This window comes from Aspergillus saccharolyticus (assembly GCF_003184585.1).
Source record: "Aspergillus saccharolyticus JOP 1030-1 unplaced genomic scaffold BP01scaffold_34, whole genome shotgun sequence".
Lineage (NCBI taxonomy): Eukaryota > Fungi > Ascomycota > Eurotiomycetes > Eurotiales > Aspergillaceae > Aspergillus > Aspergillus saccharolyticus.
In genome coordinates this window covers 258,984-273,619 of record NW_020290644.1, presented here as the reverse complement: position 1 = coordinate 273,619, position 14,636 = coordinate 258,984, and the positions used below count along the sequence as shown (strand labels likewise).

Here is a 14,636-nt window from a genome sequence, read left to right as displayed (position 1 = left end):
AGGCCCATATAGCTGCACGATTGGTGGGATCAGTCGGTAGGATTGTTTCAAACTAGTGGCGTGCTATTCAGCGTATTGAGCGGATTATGCAGCACGTCGAGTAAAAGTAGAGATACCTAATTACGTTAGGCTTTTGAAGATTGCCCAGGCTCTTGAATATATAAATGCGGTCCTGTGCTCCTTGTCTAAGCCTAAACACTTTCATCATTGGTCAAACTTACACAATTTGAACTCACAAAAATGGCCAGTCATCGCGATGTCGCAATCATTGGCGCTGGGCTCTCGGGCCTCGTTCTAGCGTTGTCTCTTCACCAACAGAACATTCAGTCCACTGTTTACGAGCTCAGGCCTGCGCCTCTCGATATTGGAGGCGCTATCACAGTCTCGCCCAACGCCCTTCAGATAATCGACAAGCTGGGTATCTATGAAAGTGTTTTGAGTGAGGGATATCCTGCCGAGGCTTTTCACTTTCGTTCTCAGGATGATAAGCCTTTCGATGCGTACGAAATTGGCAGCGTGGAGAAATATGGCTACCCCGGCCTTCGCGTCTACAGAAGAACTGTGATCAAGGCACTCCTCGGGAAATGTGCTGAGAAGAACATCAAGATCGTCTTCGGGAAGAAGTTCAAACAAATTATATCGGAGTCTGAGACTGGGGTGACATGGGAATTTGACGATGGCACAGTTGGCGAAGCTGATACTCTTGTCGGTACCGACGGTATTCACTCTCGTGTTCGGTCTTACCTTTACCCGGATATTGAGCCCAAGTTTATGAATGTCATGGCTATTGCAGCGACAATCAAGACTAGCCAAGTTGAAATGCCTGAGGATTACTCCTTGCCTGTCACAATCATGAGCAGAACTCACGGCGCGTACATCCTCGCCCCGAACTTTTCTGATGGCTCTGAATTGGTCATTGTAAAGCAGAGAAGAATCGAAGAACATGACCGGGAAGGCTGGAAAAATATCTTGGCCGACAAAGAAGGGTCTGTTGATTTCCTTCGTCAGGGAGTGGAGGATTTCCCGGAGGTTGTCCGTCAAGCTGTCTCAGCTGTCACACCAGACTCGGTATCCATCTGGCCCTTCTATCAAGTTCCAAAGATGGAGAGGTGGACGTCAATTGGAGGTCGAGTCTCTATTCTTGGAGATGCTGCGCATGCCATTCCTCCGTCGTCGGGACAAGGAGCCAACCAAGTCTTTGAAGATGCCTATACCTATGCCCTGGTGCGTGGTCAGTGCGACAGAGATTCATTGGCTTCTGTTTTGCCCAAATGGCAACGCGGTCGGCAGGAACGGATTGACCGACTGATTATTCTGGCCGCACAGATGAATGTCCGTCGCCTGCCCGAGTCTACCCAAAGCGAATTCTGCAGCGAGGCTGTGGGAACAGAGGATTTCAACATGGAGTGGCTCTTCAAGCCCGATTTAGATAAGATGTTTCAAGAATGGCTTGCTGTCTGAGTTTGAGGGGTGTCACAGTCATCGAAATCGGCTTCACCGGTACACTTTTATCCTATTTGAATTCTATAATTCAGATCTCGTGGATCACCGCCGATGCGGTTCATAGTGCCGATGAGATTGTATTTATCGTCCCGCGGAATAATAAAATTCTATTGCTTGCTGGTATTGTGGAACCACACCAACAGTGTCTCGATTATATCCTTGAAGCTCCAATCGTCAAACGTATGCGACAACGATGTGAGGACATCTTTCCACAACTTAAGAACGCGCAGACAGATCCCGATTATCCTCTAGCGCAAGGGTTACCCCCTTTCCGAGGTACAGTAAATAGGGAATGTGGGCCTATATTTTAGTTTCGAGTGCTACTGTACGACAAACAGCCGCGGTGGTGTAGTGATATTAACATTGCAGAGCCCCCGTATAGCCTTATGCTAGCGGTGTGGAGTGGAGATTCCTGGTTCGAGTCCCAGTCGCGGCATTCTTTTTTCTTTTTGGCTCTGCACGCGGGGTAAGGACGTCTTTGGGGCGTCATTTGGGGGGGGGAGAGTGTTGAGGTTAAGGTCCGTTGTGGTGGGCTGGGGGGAGGGTTTTGGAGCTGGTGGTCGGGGGGATCTTGGGGCGGTAAATAGGGGTCTGATGTATTTCACTTGCAACGGGATTGGGCTCGCCGTTTGGGATGAGAGTGGTGAAAAAATATGGCTGATGGATGGATATGCTGGACATACACTTTGGATCTATGGCTCAGTCCTAAGCAATTGAGCCTTGTTCGACTGGAAATATCTAGGGTAAACTCATGATAGGGCTATCTTGCAAACTGTGTGGTGCAATCTTTCTTGATTTGGCCGCCCTGGAAACCCCTGTATATGCACCAAGCTTACTTAAAATTCGTGCAGGGTCAGTAAAGTATGGTGCCTGAAACAGTGGCCAGATTGGAGTTACCCCGTCGATGTAGCTCTATAAATGATGCCGCTTGAAAAGCATGTGATGTGTTTATACTACTGGGATAGAGATGCCTATGCTCTCCATGGCATTCACTATATTGAAGGTGAAGATGAGCATGGCTGCGAATGTTTAGACTCTCAGCACTCTTTGTGATACAGTCCCTTTCATGCCGTCAAGAAACTTCAACATTACTCTTCCCATCATGACTGGCGAAAATAGCTCGGGTGTTGTTCTGGTGGAAACTCGCGTCGTTCCGTCCCGGCCGCGCCCCGCCCCGCCCCCACCATCGTAGCCACCTCTTGCTCTGCCCAGTATAATTGTACAAACGGAGTGGGCTAGTGATCCCGCTGTGTAAAGCCTGCTTCTATCTTATCGGATTCCAGTAGCCTTGACTAGTTCAGGGACTGATATATAGTGGCCATATCGTCGTTTCTCTTTCTCACGCCATGACTCTGGGATTCAAGATGTGGGAAGGACCCTTACTGGACGATTACGTGCAATATTCTAGCCAGTTACTGACCACTGACTCAATCCTCACACTCGTATCTATCCTAGGAAACAACAACCCTCACCCCTTTCGAGCTCCGTTTCGGCACCCCGACAAAAACATCATGATCGTACGCCACATCCTCCACGGTCGTCTGGTACAGTCTCGCTCGGGGGAGCACCCGCACCGCGAGGGCCGCTAGCGCCACATATAGGTTACAGTAGGCGAGACTAGTCGTCGTGAGCCAGGTTAGCGTTGATAGCGTCCCCAAAACAGATGCACCCGAGTGAACTTGCGGCGGCAGTGACACCTACTTCATTCCAACGCATGAGCGGCTGCCCCGGGAGAACGAGGTCATACTCGTTTCCAGTCTGCGACGCTGAGCTTCATCGGCTTCGAGCCATCGCTCCACCCTAAAACTATGCGAGTCGGGAAACACATCCTCATTGTGGTGATTGATCGCATTAGACATGCCCACGGGGGTGCCGGGGGGGATGTCGTAGACGATCTTCCGTCCCTGGAACTGACCACGGTAGAGGAGACGCTCGGTCGGCGCGATTCGCGGGCTGCGCGGGCTGACTCCGTAGGCCAGGCGAAGTGCCTCGGCGATGACCGCGCCCAGGTAGGGCAGTCTCTCAAGCTCGTTCCAAGTTCGGTTGCTGGCGTCGGCAGCTTCAAGCTCCTCGACAAGGCGCGCAAGAGTCTCTGGCTGGCTCAGGAGGTAGTAGGTCGCTATGGTGAGGGTCCACTGCAATATTGTTAGAGTACTGGGAGCGAACCAAAAGAACTGTTGGAGGACGGTTACTTGCAGCAGTTGTCTCCGTCCCGGCGGCGTTCAATGACAAACCATCCCCTGTCAACCGGTAGTCGGTTCTTTCGGCCTCCGGCAATGAAGACGTAAGCAGGGCGTGGAAGATGGTCGGCCGGCTGGGGATGGTGCCCGCCTCGAACTCCTGTCTCGCTTGCCGGACGCGAGCCGGCATCTTCTGCGTCGACTCGTCCATGTACACCTGTAAGGATGGGGACAGCCATCTCCACAGGAACGGGACCAAGGGTACCACAAGTTTGGTTACAGGTATGAATCGAAAAAGAAAGATCGTCTCCAATAGACCCACCACGGCGTCACGGAAGTTGGGCTCTCAGCCCTCCTGCGCCACAAATCCGATGGACTCGCCGAAGCAGTAGCCGGAGATGACATCCGCGGCGAAGCAGCTATACGCCCTGGTTATATCGAGTGGTTCGTGGTCCTTGGTGCCTGGGAATCGGGCTGTCAGCGAGATCGTCACGGTAGGTATTGACCTTCATCCTACCGAGTCGGACAATCTTATCGCAGAGCTGATCCGCCAACCTCTGGATCTCAGGCTCCAGCCGAGCAATCTGTGCCCGCGAGAAGAATTTGTTCATTGCGCTGCGTCGAACGCGATGCTGTTTATGGTCAATGGTGGCGAACATCGCCTCGGCGGACGGTCCAGTTGCAAAGGCGACATAATGATGCTGTTTGTTTCGCGCGCGCCCGGCGGTAGAGTACACCTCGTCGATAAAGCTGGGGTCGTTGAAGTGGATTTCCTCTGGGTTAATGCGCACCACCGGGCCTGGTCTCTACGCGTCAGATGCATTACCGAGTATGGCAGCGGGACAACGAACCATATATTTCGTGCAATCGCCGGATCTCGTGGGTGAACCGACCTCCTTGAATCAAATCGAACCAAGCCTCATACAGGAATGTGGCTGCTGCGAGCTTCGGCCCTGGGATGTGGCTGAGAGGGTGGAGGGGGGAGACATTGTATAAGGCGCGGACGAGACGAGATGCCGCCCAGATCCCAATTAAGTAGAGAAGGCCCGTGGAGCTGAAGATTGTCGATGAGATTGAGAGCATATTGTGAAGCGTGCGTGTCCAGATCTTTGCCGTTGTCTGGGCTTTCTCTCACCGTCAGTCTCGGCTTATATTATTTCTCCACCGTGAGGGGACATGCATACGTGACATCCAATATCCCGAGTAAGCCCGTGCTGTTATCGGATCCAGTATGGTCATTGCTGATCTGCAAGGGTATTAAGCGTGTAGGCCAATCATTCCTCTAAAATCAAGGTAGCTCTCGTCCCGTGCTCCAATCGAGAGGCACTAATGCAGACCCCGCAGCAATGGGAAGTTGAAGGAAAAAGAGTGGACGAGGATGGTCTCTGGTCTGAATAATGGGGCCCCGAATTATCGCTCACGAACGCCACTGTTGTCTGCCTATCCATCTTTGCGATATTCATAGTTATCCTCTTGAGGCTAGTTATGTACGTGCTAAATCGTTGATGTCATCACTCTTGATAAGACCATCTAAGTGCTTCAACTGACCAAGGACAGCCTCCCGCTCCTCTGATCCCAGACTCGGGCCATCACCAACTCCCTCGACACGCTGATCGTCCAGAGGCTTCTTCTAAGCTATATGGATCCTGTTGAGAGTTCCCGTCTCTGTGAGGAGAAGCAGTATCTGGCGATGTTGTATGCAGCGTAAGCCGTATCTCATTGATAGTTGGACACTCAGCTGTGCTGGGTGTGGAATGTCTCACTTAGTCATCTATACCTGCATAACTTAACTAAGTTAAGTTAAATCAGCCACTAGGCAATCACCCGCTCGGCTAGGCATCGGCCCTGATCTTCTGGTACTCCCTCCCCGAAGAGCTGGCTAGGGCTTTTTTGTGCGGTGCCACGTCAGGACCGTTCAATTGCAGTAGCGCATGCAGCCCGTGGCATAGCACCACCACATCCTGGATCTTAATGTTCGACACCCACCCGGCGTGTTGGGTGAACTTGTGGCATGCGTCTCCCGCCAGCACAATCCGCCCGCCCCAGCTCCATTGCGCCAGACTCCCTTCCTCCAGATTCGCTATCCCCTCGATCAATCGCGTCACGTACACATCCTTCACCTTCAGTGTCCTCGACACGGGGAAATCGGCGAACTGTGCCGCATAACGTTACGCCTCTATGTCGGCTTCGGTGTAGCGCATTTGCTCCGTCGCCGGCCCCGTCGGTGTCCGGCTCGCACAAGAAGACCCAGCCTCGCTCCTGCCCAGCTAGGAATATGACAGACATGTCTTCCGACTGTGTGTCGGAACCGTGGCCAATCTCTACGTCAACGGTGCTCGGTCGGGGAAAGCTGTCATCACTCACGTGATAGCTAAGCGAGCAGGTCGCGACCTCCCACTTAGGGAGCGGATGACTCGCGAACTAGGCAGATCAGCAACAACACCTTAAGGCAATAGATTGGCACCTTTCGCCTCACAAGAGCTATTCGTTCATCACGCTAATTCACCACCTTAGCCCTTACAACATTTTCACCGGGGGGCGGGATTCCTCCACCCGTCGGTCAAACTGCTGCGATGGTGATATTCATCTCGGGAGGATCTGACCGCCGCATCTGATGATCTCCGCCCAATCACAAAACATTCCCATGTGTTATCGGGATGAAGAGGCGGGCGGATGCACGCATTTTGTTGAGAAAGCATTTGCTGATTATTGCATTCATGGTTACAATGCAGTCAGCAGATGATAGCGAAGCACTTTTTGGTTCCCGGTACAACGTTCTGAACATAAAGCACGTGATCTGGTTTTGCTCTACCGTGGATGCTCGCTACAACGAACCTCGGCGTAGCGAATTCCTTAATAGAGTAAAACTCCCCGCCCTCGAGTTCTCCGCCTACATGCAAGATTCGTCGTTTCTACCATATAACATCATCTGTTTAATAAAGCCTTCCCTCTATACCAAGTTTGTTATATCAAGGAATCATATGGTGAGAGCCAAGAAGGTCATGAGGCGGGGACAGGAAGGAACCGGAACCGTGTTTGCCTTGTTTGGTTACTTTGTCTTGTATGAACCACCGATAAGCATATGGTTCGCCCCCCACAGAATTCTTGTCATATAGCATCAAATTGCTTGAGATTTTCGACCTCAACGGCTTTCACAATATGGTGTTTTTGAGGTTGTATCTAAGACTAATCAGGTCGCTAACTAAAAATAAACTTGTAAAAATCGGCCCGGTGTGCTCTTCAAGGGCTTCAAGGTACAGAATATACTACAAAAAAGGAAGAAGAAGATAAAGAGAAAAAATATAAGCCTATTATACTCTTGACTATCTCAAACATCTTGGATAGTCTATGTAAGCTTCAGATATAGAGAAAACTAGTAGAATTAGACTGATTTACCCTTTTTTCAGCTTCTTAGACACAAGGAACAGTCCTTGAAGATGTTAGAAGCAAACAGCGAAAAGCAGACAGATATACACAGCTTTTTTAGATAGATTATAATAGCTATAATACTTCCTAGACCTTATAGAGACCAGCCCACTGATTAGCCAGTTCAGAATTAATCATTCCTCGCTGCAACAAATTCCTCATTGCAACGAAATTCCTCGCTATAACAAATATGCGAGGCGTTCCCAATGGTTCGTTATAGCGAGGATCCGCATTATTTTGCTCTTACTGCCCGGATTTGAGTGATGGCGAGTGCTATTGAGTGAAGGATATCTGAGCGGTAGACGCATACAAGTTAGCTATCTCATGTGTAGTAGCCTCAATGTTGCGCCTGCTATTGTGAACTCCATCATCGAGCGTCATATATCCACCCCAGAATTGCCACAGCCTTGTCTCTGACTGGAGTGCAATGCCAGCTACAAGGAATCCGTGGAATGGAATCCGCTTACCCGACAATCAGGTACTCTTAACAATCAGGTACTCTTACTTGTTCGCTGGTTGCTGAGACAGACGATCCTTAATGGAACACGGGCCTCGCCGGTGGCAATGATGGATTCTCGACAACTGAACTAATGATTCAAGCCTGATGTTGGTAAGCCGGTATTTTGAGTACTAGCCCTGAAAAAGATTCCCTTTTGTTCAACATCCTGCCTCGCAGAGCAACTTGCAAAGAACTCCACATCGCAGTTTAGCACAATGAGTCATAGTCCATAGCCTAGAATATGATATTCAAGTGTATAGAAGATCTCTATCAGAGCGGTAATATGTCCAAGCGAGCATTATATCTGATAATCGGAAGCATCTCGATCGCATTCAGTGGTCGTGATGAGCTGTAGATGAGATGTTCAGGGAGGGCCCGGGTAGAAGGATACTGGCTTGCTGGAGGAGTCGTAGGGACAGAAACCACGCCCAGTCAACCAGCAACAGAAGTGATCTGCATGACGCTCCTTCCTTGTTCGTCAATTGGGGCATTGCAAGCATAGTCGCCCTGGGCCGAGTGGCGTTGTCTTCTGTTAGAAATCACCAGTGGCGTCAGGCACTCCCATCCGGTTGATAAATATTCATCCCGGGCTGTGGAGATACGGACAACACTAGGGAATCCGTTGGCTCGAGGAAGCCGAGCATCTTGCAACAAAGAAATCTGGTCGAGGGATCTTAGTGGGTCCAGAAGCTACCATACATTGAAAGTCGATCGCTACTGTGATTCTCATTCGAATCGGCACCAAGGCACGATTGCAGGATTGCAGGATTGCAGATTAGTTGGATGGTAAAGTGCTTTGATTGAGACATAGATCTACAGTCTGGAAAGAGCAAGGTCGCCTCCACACAGAGTGCCCTGGTGCAAACCGCCAAGGAAGATATTAGTTGCAGCTCAGGCTGCAGTGTGGGTGGAAAGAGAAGAGATTCATTGGGTTGGCCACTAGATCTGTATTCTACCCCATGGCTGATTGATGGAGCGGAACGAGACGATCAGACTACCATGGTTGACAAAGACACGTGCGACTTTGGCTCAAGATCCTTGACGGCCATGCGATGTTGAACAAACTGGCTCGTCTTAGAAACAGGGAGAGCAGAACATCATCTCGGGGTTTCCCCGAGGAGCATTTAGACTCTTTTGCGGGTAGTGGACTAAGATGGTATTGTTGACCGAGGATTAAGGTTCGGGCTTGTCGGAGATTCGATGAATGTCTTCTGGTTTCAGGTTTAAAGTCGGTACATGGCCAGTGTGACGATTGGTCGGATGCAAATCCCTACAGCAGGTGCCGGTTCTAGATCGCTGCGAAGGAGATTGGCACCACCGGGCCTGACTTGTCACATTCCCACTCCGCACGCAGATCAGTTATGTCAGGAGAAGCTATCTGAATCCCCGGGATGAGCGCACACCCTTTGAGTACCCTTAATTAATCGGATACGGATTTACCCGCAACTGGTCTCAGCAGGAGGGTCCAGCTAGGTCGGCGGGTTGCCCGATCGGGGAAAGCAGCCCTAAAAATGGGCAATTGCGGGCTGCGCTAGAAAGCACCAAGTGGGCTCCGGTCAACAAATCGAGGGCAAAACCTGCATTCATCAGACGACAGGGCTGTCGGCACTTCTCACTCAGTATAGACCAACTCAGCTGCGAGCGATTAACAGCGCTGAACTCCCGTTCTGGAAGCTTTCGAGCCGATCTCTTGCTGACAGCCCTCGGCTTTGAAACACGCCCAATCCAATGGAGCTTTCCCTGTTTATTGAGCCTTGGATGGCCTCAACTTTGAGACTTGGGTGTACTGGTGCGGGAGAATAAAAGAGCGAAAGATGCCCTGTTCTCTCCATCCTTCTCTCTCCATCATTCCCATCGTTCTTTGCAATCAGACAGAGCTGTGCTCGTTCTACCCTCGTTACCCAATCAATTATCACGTTCTTTTTTGATTTCTTTTGCAATCAATCTTGTCTTGCATTTCACAATGAAGTCGGTCATTGCTCTCTCTCTGCTTACCACCGCCCTGGGCGCCCCGACCGGTAGCGTCAGCACCGGCACCAGCACCGTTGACCTGACTACCCTGGAATCTCTGTTCCCGGTCAGTGGCGCCAGCACCGGCACCAGCACCAGCGACGGTCTGGGTGCCCTGGAATCGCTGTTCCCCAGCAGTGACAGCACCACCAGTGGCCTCAGCAGCCTCTTCGGTCGTGCTACGACTGGTACGCGGGTCCTTTCCCATTTAAAAGCACGACTCTCATCCTGACAAACCCTCACTAGATTCCTCCACCGCCAACGATGTCACCGACAACACCGGCTGCAAGGAGCTCACCTTCATCTTCGCCCGCGGAACCTCCGAGACTGGAAACATGGGCACTATCGTCGGGCCGGAGGTGGCTGCTGACCTGCAGTCGCTGACCAGCAACAATGTCGCCGTGCAGGGCGTCGATTACGCTGCCGACTGGGCCGTATGTTCCCCCATCCCACCCCTCTCCACCAATCTTCCTTACATTCTCCCACTTCGGCCTCCACACTAACCGACTATTCAACAGGGTAACGAGAGCATGGGTGCTGAAGGCGGCCCCACCATGGCTTCGTTGGTCAAGCAAGCCATCAGCCAATGTCCCAACACTATAGTCGTGGTGGGTGGCTACTCGCAGGGCGCCATGGTAGTACACAACGCTGCTAGCTCGCTGAGCTCCGGCGAAATCCAGGCAGCTGTACTCTTCGGTGACCCGCTCAAGGCCGAGTCGATCGATAACCTCAGCTCCTCCAAGGTGAAGGAGTTCTGCGCCACCGGCGATCCCGTCTGCGAGAACGGCAGCGATGTCTCGGCCCACCTGTCCTACGGCGACGATGCGCAGACCGCGGCGCAGTTCTTGATTAGCGCGGTCGGTCTGTAAAGGATTTCTCGCGGAGTTCACTACGCGATGTGTCCTGGGGGGAAGTCCGGAGAGTGGCGAGAAACGGCAGTGTTTGGGTTTGGTCCTGTGGTGTATATAAGAGAGACCCCCGTGCTTGGGAATATGCACTGGGGTTAGAGTCTAATCAAAAATAATTAATTCTGTTCTCTATAGCTGGGATACTTGCCGGGCTAGAATCTGGTTCGCCTTGTATTAAGGTACAATGAAGTGTACGTCCGGGGTTTGAGAGCTCAGAAGTCACTGGTAAGTTGGAAAGTGAAAGAAAGAGAGAGATCAATCTCCCCTTCTGGGTATTCTCTCAATGGGACAGACTCAAGAATATGGCTTCTCTGGCATTGACCTGGTTTCCGCCGATACCCCAAACCCGGATTACCAGCACTGCTGTTTGGGGACTGCTTCCGCTGCGACAAATGCTGCGTCCCCAACTAGCGGTGGATTGCGAAACTCCAAGGTCGAATGCACAGACGGGGGAGATTCTGGCGCTGATGCCATGGATGTATTCGTGAGATTGGTGGCTGGGAAGGAGATCCCCTCTAACCCCGAGAGGGGTCTTTGAGTACTACAGTTAGTGGTAGTAGTCAGAAGGTGAGCGGGATGTGAACACAAAGGCCTTTGTGTACACTGTCGTTATCTTGCTTTTCCTTATGGACAGGGAAAATACCCTTCAACGCCGTTTGTTCTAGGGATTGCGACAAGGGATGACCGAACTTGAAATCCAGAGTACTACAGAACGAGTCACAACGGGTTCAGAACATCCCTCGAGCTCCACAGACATATAAAATCCTTCTCTCTGCTCCCCCTTCCGTCCTCTCTACCCCTTACCATCTCAGCTCAATACTCACGTTCACAAGACTGCAAAGCAAGCACCCGAGCACTACCGAACGACCGACCAAGTTTGCATCAAGGACATAGCGACAGGGAAGCAGACATGGCCGAGTCGAAAAAGATCAGATGGAACAACATCCCACCCACAGCCTCCGCATCCCTCTGGGCCCGCTACCTCGGACAATGTTTCCCCGCGCAGGAAGACTACGAGGTGACAGTCACTGACCCGATTCCCTGCCGGAGTAAGAACGACGTGACCATCCTACCTTCGCAGCACGACGAGAACCCGACCTTCGTGGAGGCGATCCGCGTTGCCACCGCCAACGGCGAAGCCATCCTCATTCTCTGCCTGGTCAGCCCCAACGTGAAGACCGGAATCCCGGGCGTGGCTCGCTGCAAGCAATACATGGAGAATCTCTGGCCGCCCGCGACCCCGACCCGCGAACTCCCGTTCTTCGGGGTGGCAATCGTGGGCAATGCGCTGTATCTGTACTGGGAGCCGTCGCCGAGGGCGAGGGACCTGGCGCAGGTGGTCGAGGAAACCTCGGACTGGGAGCTGGGTGGTTGCGAGGGGTTTTTCCAGGCGTCTCTGGATGACGGTCATCTGGCGCTGTTTCTCTCGGTGTTCAAGTTCTATATCGGGCGCTGGCGGGGCTGGGAAGAGGCGGATCTGGACGCCGTGAGTGTGGAGGCGGATAACAACATCGAGGCGCTGCGGGATCTGCTGGATGAACTGCCATTGACCTTCAGTTCAAAGAAAACGCGATTTGAGTTGAGTGGCGAATACTAATTCTCTGAGAGAGGTCCGGGCAGCAACGGAAGCTGTGTTGATCTATCCTTTTCTTGCGCACGAACCGCAGGTTATATACTCAATGCTGAAGCTAAATGGAAGAGTTTCTTTCACAAGTTGATGGTGATGCTATCTAGCGCACCGTAGTATAATAATGACTGTCCTGTTCCCGTAACTTTACTTTGTACCGCTAAACTATAACTCTATCACGGCGAGAGATCGATAAACCGCCAGGTAATCATGCTAGTAAAGCTTCTGCTTTTGGACCCACACATCACCACACAATCAGCAATTCCACACCGGCAGAAACTGGCTTTTGGCCATAGGAACGGATTTACACAAGCTTAAAAGCAGCGTCTTTTGCTTGGCATGATTCAACAATTATCATGCCCAGTCAGTTACACACATACACTGAGATTAGGGCACGCACGCCCCCTTTGCATTCTAGGCGTTGAGCATTACAACAGCATTCATAATAAAAGCAACAATAACAACAACAACGACTCTACATCCGTCGTCGACACAACCGCCCATCCAGTCTCTCCACCTACGACTCACTCCCGACTGCCGTCCGCGCATAAAAGATACCCTCGGGATCATACCGCCGCTTAATGCTGCACAGCTGGGCATAGTTCTCGCCGTAGAAGACATGCTGCCAATCGGGCTGGTGGGCGTCCGCCTCGTTGAGGTACGCGCCACCGCCGGGGGTGAGTTCCTCGAGCGGGGGCAGCAGCGTGTCGGTGATGAGTTGCTGGTTGAGGGTATTGAGGGTGGTGTTGGTCTCGCTGTAGGCTCTATCCTGGTCATCAGCCGGGGGGGTGGGGTGCAGGATGGAAAGGGGCCAACCAGAAACATACGTCCCGATCACCAGATCAATGGCCGCGTCCCGCCACGCGGGATTCACGGCATTCGGCGGGGTATTGCGCGGCAGCTCCCGCGAGGCATTGACGGAGACGCCGGACAGCACGGCGCCGGAGGCGAGGATCGAGCGGAAGCGGTCGACGAGGATGGCGGGGTCGGAGTCGAGGAGACGGCGCGGGAGCAGCCGACCGCCGAGGTTGTAGGCGGAGATGTTGACGTCGGGGGACATGGTCTCGAAGCTTGTGTAAAAGGTGGGGAAGGCGGCGATAGAGTAGGTGTAGGGCACCCGGAGGCGGGTGAGGGCGGCGAGCATCGGGTCCAGGAGGCGCTGCAGCTGGGGCTGCGTGCCGCCGGGGAGGGTGAGCGGGGTGGCGCTGAAGCCCGCGGCGGTGAGCTCCCAGATCGCGGCGCCGCGGGCGTCCAGCAGCGGGCCCAGCGTGCTGTTGAAGAAGAGGTCGACAACGGTGTTGTAGGCGGCCAGGGCGGCCAGGGCGGCGGAGTGGTTGGCGGCAGCGGGCGCGGCAAAGGCAAGGGTGGCGGCGGCGGTGGGCAGCTCGCGGTGGGCGCGGCTGGTCATGGCGAGGACGACCGCGTAGGTGCCGCCGCCGCCGCCGGCCAGCGCCCAGTACAGGTCGGCGTGGCGGTTGTGCGGCGTGGCCACGAGGTGATCGCCGGTCGCGGTCACCACCTCCCACTCCAGCACCTGGTCGGCTGCCAGCCCATGGCGGGACACCAGCTGGCCGTGGCCCCCGCCCTGGCTGTATCCGCCCGCCAGCCCGACACTGCGGCAGTTGCCCCCGACGACGGTCAGGTTGCGCCGGCTGGCGGCGGCGTTGGCCTCGAAGATCTGCACCCCCGCCCCGACGCGCACGGCAGGCCCGCGGTAGCTGGGCGAGCGGTACTCGTCGAGGAAGTCGATCGTCTTTAAGTGATGTGTCCAGATGGCGACCGCCCCCGCCCCCGTGGATTTGCCCAGGTAGTCGTGGCCGGTGTTGCGCACGACGATGCGGATGTGATGCGCGCGTGTGAAGGCCAGCGTCTGCTGGATGTCCGCGGCCGACTCGGCGCGCACCGCGTACTGCACGTAGGTGCCCACGATGCAGCGCGAGGCCGGACCGAGGAAGGGGTCGCAGCTCTGGTTGGCGTACAACCCAGCCATCACGGAGGATGAGCTTTCATAGTGCGTGTGGGGGAAGTCCCAATTGGCACGCAGGGCGTTGCACTCCGTCACGTTGTAGCCCGTCCACGGGTTGTCGACATGACAGACGCTGCCGATCGGGGTGGTCGCGATCAGACGGCCGTCTACCGTGCGATTGAACTCGGCCCATTGCGCAGGAGTGGGCCAGCAGGACTCCCCGGGGAAGCAGTAGCAATCTTCGTTCGGGTTCGGGGTGGGAGACGCCAGGGAGAGCTGGAGGAGGAGGAGGAAGAAGAAGGCACAGCGCAGGTACCGGAGGAGATGAGATGCCATGACTTGCAGTCAAGAAAAAGGTTCCAAACGCAGAAGAAAAACACCGTCCGGGAGTTTAGTAAAAGAAAAGCGGTGCTTTTGACCCTATATGCTTCCTGTGCAGCCTCCCCCCGAGGAGAGGAGGAGGGTAATTTATACACCTACATGCCTCCTCAGTCGCGTTTTCTACTATACGTATAAT

At 53.5% G+C, this 14,636-nt stretch overlaps 7 protein-coding genes across 7 annotated transcripts; 5 read left to right on the top strand and 2 right to left on the bottom strand.

The window, feature by feature from the left end:
• The first annotated feature begins 210 nt into the window (after positions 1-210).
• Positions 211-1,592, top strand: BP01DRAFT_359433 (FAD-dependent oxidoreductase). The gene has a single exon (XM_025575681.1). It carries the CDS (start codon positions 241-243, stop codon positions 1,459-1,461), a length of 1,221 nt encoding a protein of 406 aa, XP_025428546.1. The 5' UTR covers positions 211-240; the 3' UTR covers positions 1,462-1,592.
• Positions 1,593-2,954: 1,362 nt separating this feature from the next.
• On the bottom strand, positions 2,955-4,766 carry BP01DRAFT_376219 (cytochrome P450; the record flags this gene model as incomplete). Its single annotated transcript, XM_025576938.1, has 6 exons — positions 2,955-3,120; positions 3,205-3,622; positions 3,696-3,990; positions 4,048-4,145; positions 4,201-4,482; positions 4,535-4,766. The coding sequence occupies 6 exons, from the start codon at positions 4,764-4,766 to the stop codon at positions 2,955-2,957; spliced, it is 1,491 nt and encodes a 496-aa protein (XP_025428545.1).
• Positions 4,767-5,639: 873 nt separating this feature from the next.
• On the top strand, positions 5,640-6,196 carry BP01DRAFT_134178 (uncharacterized protein). The gene has a single exon (XM_025570499.1). It carries the CDS (start codon positions 5,695-5,697, stop codon positions 6,049-6,051), a length of 357 nt encoding a protein of 118 aa, XP_025428544.1. The 5' UTR covers positions 5,640-5,694; the 3' UTR covers positions 6,052-6,196.
• BP01DRAFT_134162 (uncharacterized protein) lies at positions 6,196-7,050 on the top strand. Its single transcript, XM_025570498.1, has one exon. It carries the CDS (start codon positions 6,341-6,343, stop codon positions 6,797-6,799), a length of 459 nt encoding a protein of 152 aa, XP_025428543.1. The 5' UTR covers positions 6,196-6,340; the 3' UTR covers positions 6,800-7,050.
• A 2,410-nt stretch (positions 7,051-9,460) lies between these two features.
• Positions 9,461-10,634, top strand: BP01DRAFT_346805 (cutinase-domain-containing protein). The gene is made up of 3 exons (XM_025573654.1): positions 9,461-9,806; positions 9,865-10,052; positions 10,137-10,634. The coding sequence occupies exons 1-3, from the start codon at positions 9,572-9,574 to the stop codon at positions 10,485-10,487; spliced, it is 774 nt and encodes a 257-aa protein (XP_025428542.1). The 5' UTR covers positions 9,461-9,571; the 3' UTR covers positions 10,488-10,634.
• Positions 10,635-11,436: 802 nt separating this feature from the next.
• BP01DRAFT_404921 (uncharacterized protein) lies at positions 11,437-12,123 on the top strand (the record flags this gene model as incomplete). Its single annotated transcript, XM_025578721.1, has 1 exon — positions 11,437-12,123. The coding sequence occupies one exon, from the start codon at positions 11,437-11,439 to the stop codon at positions 12,121-12,123; it is 687 nt and encodes a 228-aa protein (XP_025428541.1).
• Positions 12,124-12,432: 309 nt separating this feature from the next.
• Positions 12,433-14,530, bottom strand: BP01DRAFT_404919 (FAD-dependent oxidoreductase). The gene is made up of 2 exons (XM_025578720.1): positions 12,981-14,530; positions 12,433-12,917 (listed from the first exon to the last, which is right to left on the bottom strand). Exons 1-2 carry the CDS (start codon positions 14,453-14,455, stop codon positions 12,671-12,673), a joined length of 1,722 nt encoding a protein of 573 aa, XP_025428540.1. The 5' UTR covers positions 14,456-14,530; the 3' UTR covers positions 12,433-12,670.
• Between the last annotated feature and the right edge of the window lie 106 nt (positions 14,531-14,636).

Coding starts and splice junctions, on each gene's coding strand:
- BP01DRAFT_359433 (XM_025575681.1), top strand. CDS start 241: ATGGCCAGTCATCGCGATGTCGCAATCATTGGCGCTGGGCTCTCGGGC.
- BP01DRAFT_134178 (XM_025570499.1), top strand. CDS start 5,695: ATGCGTCTCCCGCCAGCACAATCCGCCCGCCCCAGCTCCATTGCGCCA.
- BP01DRAFT_134162 (XM_025570498.1), top strand. CDS start 6,341: ATGAAGAGGCGGGCGGATGCACGCATTTTGTTGAGAAAGCATTTGCTG.
- BP01DRAFT_346805 (XM_025573654.1), top strand. CDS start 9,572: ATGAAGTCGGTCATTGCTCTCTCTCTGCTTACCACCGCCCTGGGCGCC. Junction 9,807..9,864: donor CTTCGGTCGTGCTACGACTG/GTACGCGGGTCC, acceptor AACCCTCACTAG/ATTCCTCCACCGCCAACGAT. Junction 10,053..10,136: donor ATTACGCTGCCGACTGGGCC/GTATGTTCCCCC, acceptor ACTATTCAACAG/GGTAACGAGAGCATGGGTGC.
- BP01DRAFT_404919 (XM_025578720.1), bottom strand. CDS start 14,455: ATGGCATCTCATCTCCTCCGGTACCTGCGCTGTGCCTTCTTCTTCCTC. Junction 12,918..12,980: donor ATTGATCTGGTGATCGGGAC/GTATGTTTCTGG, acceptor TGACCAGGATAG/AGCCTACAGCGAGACCAACA.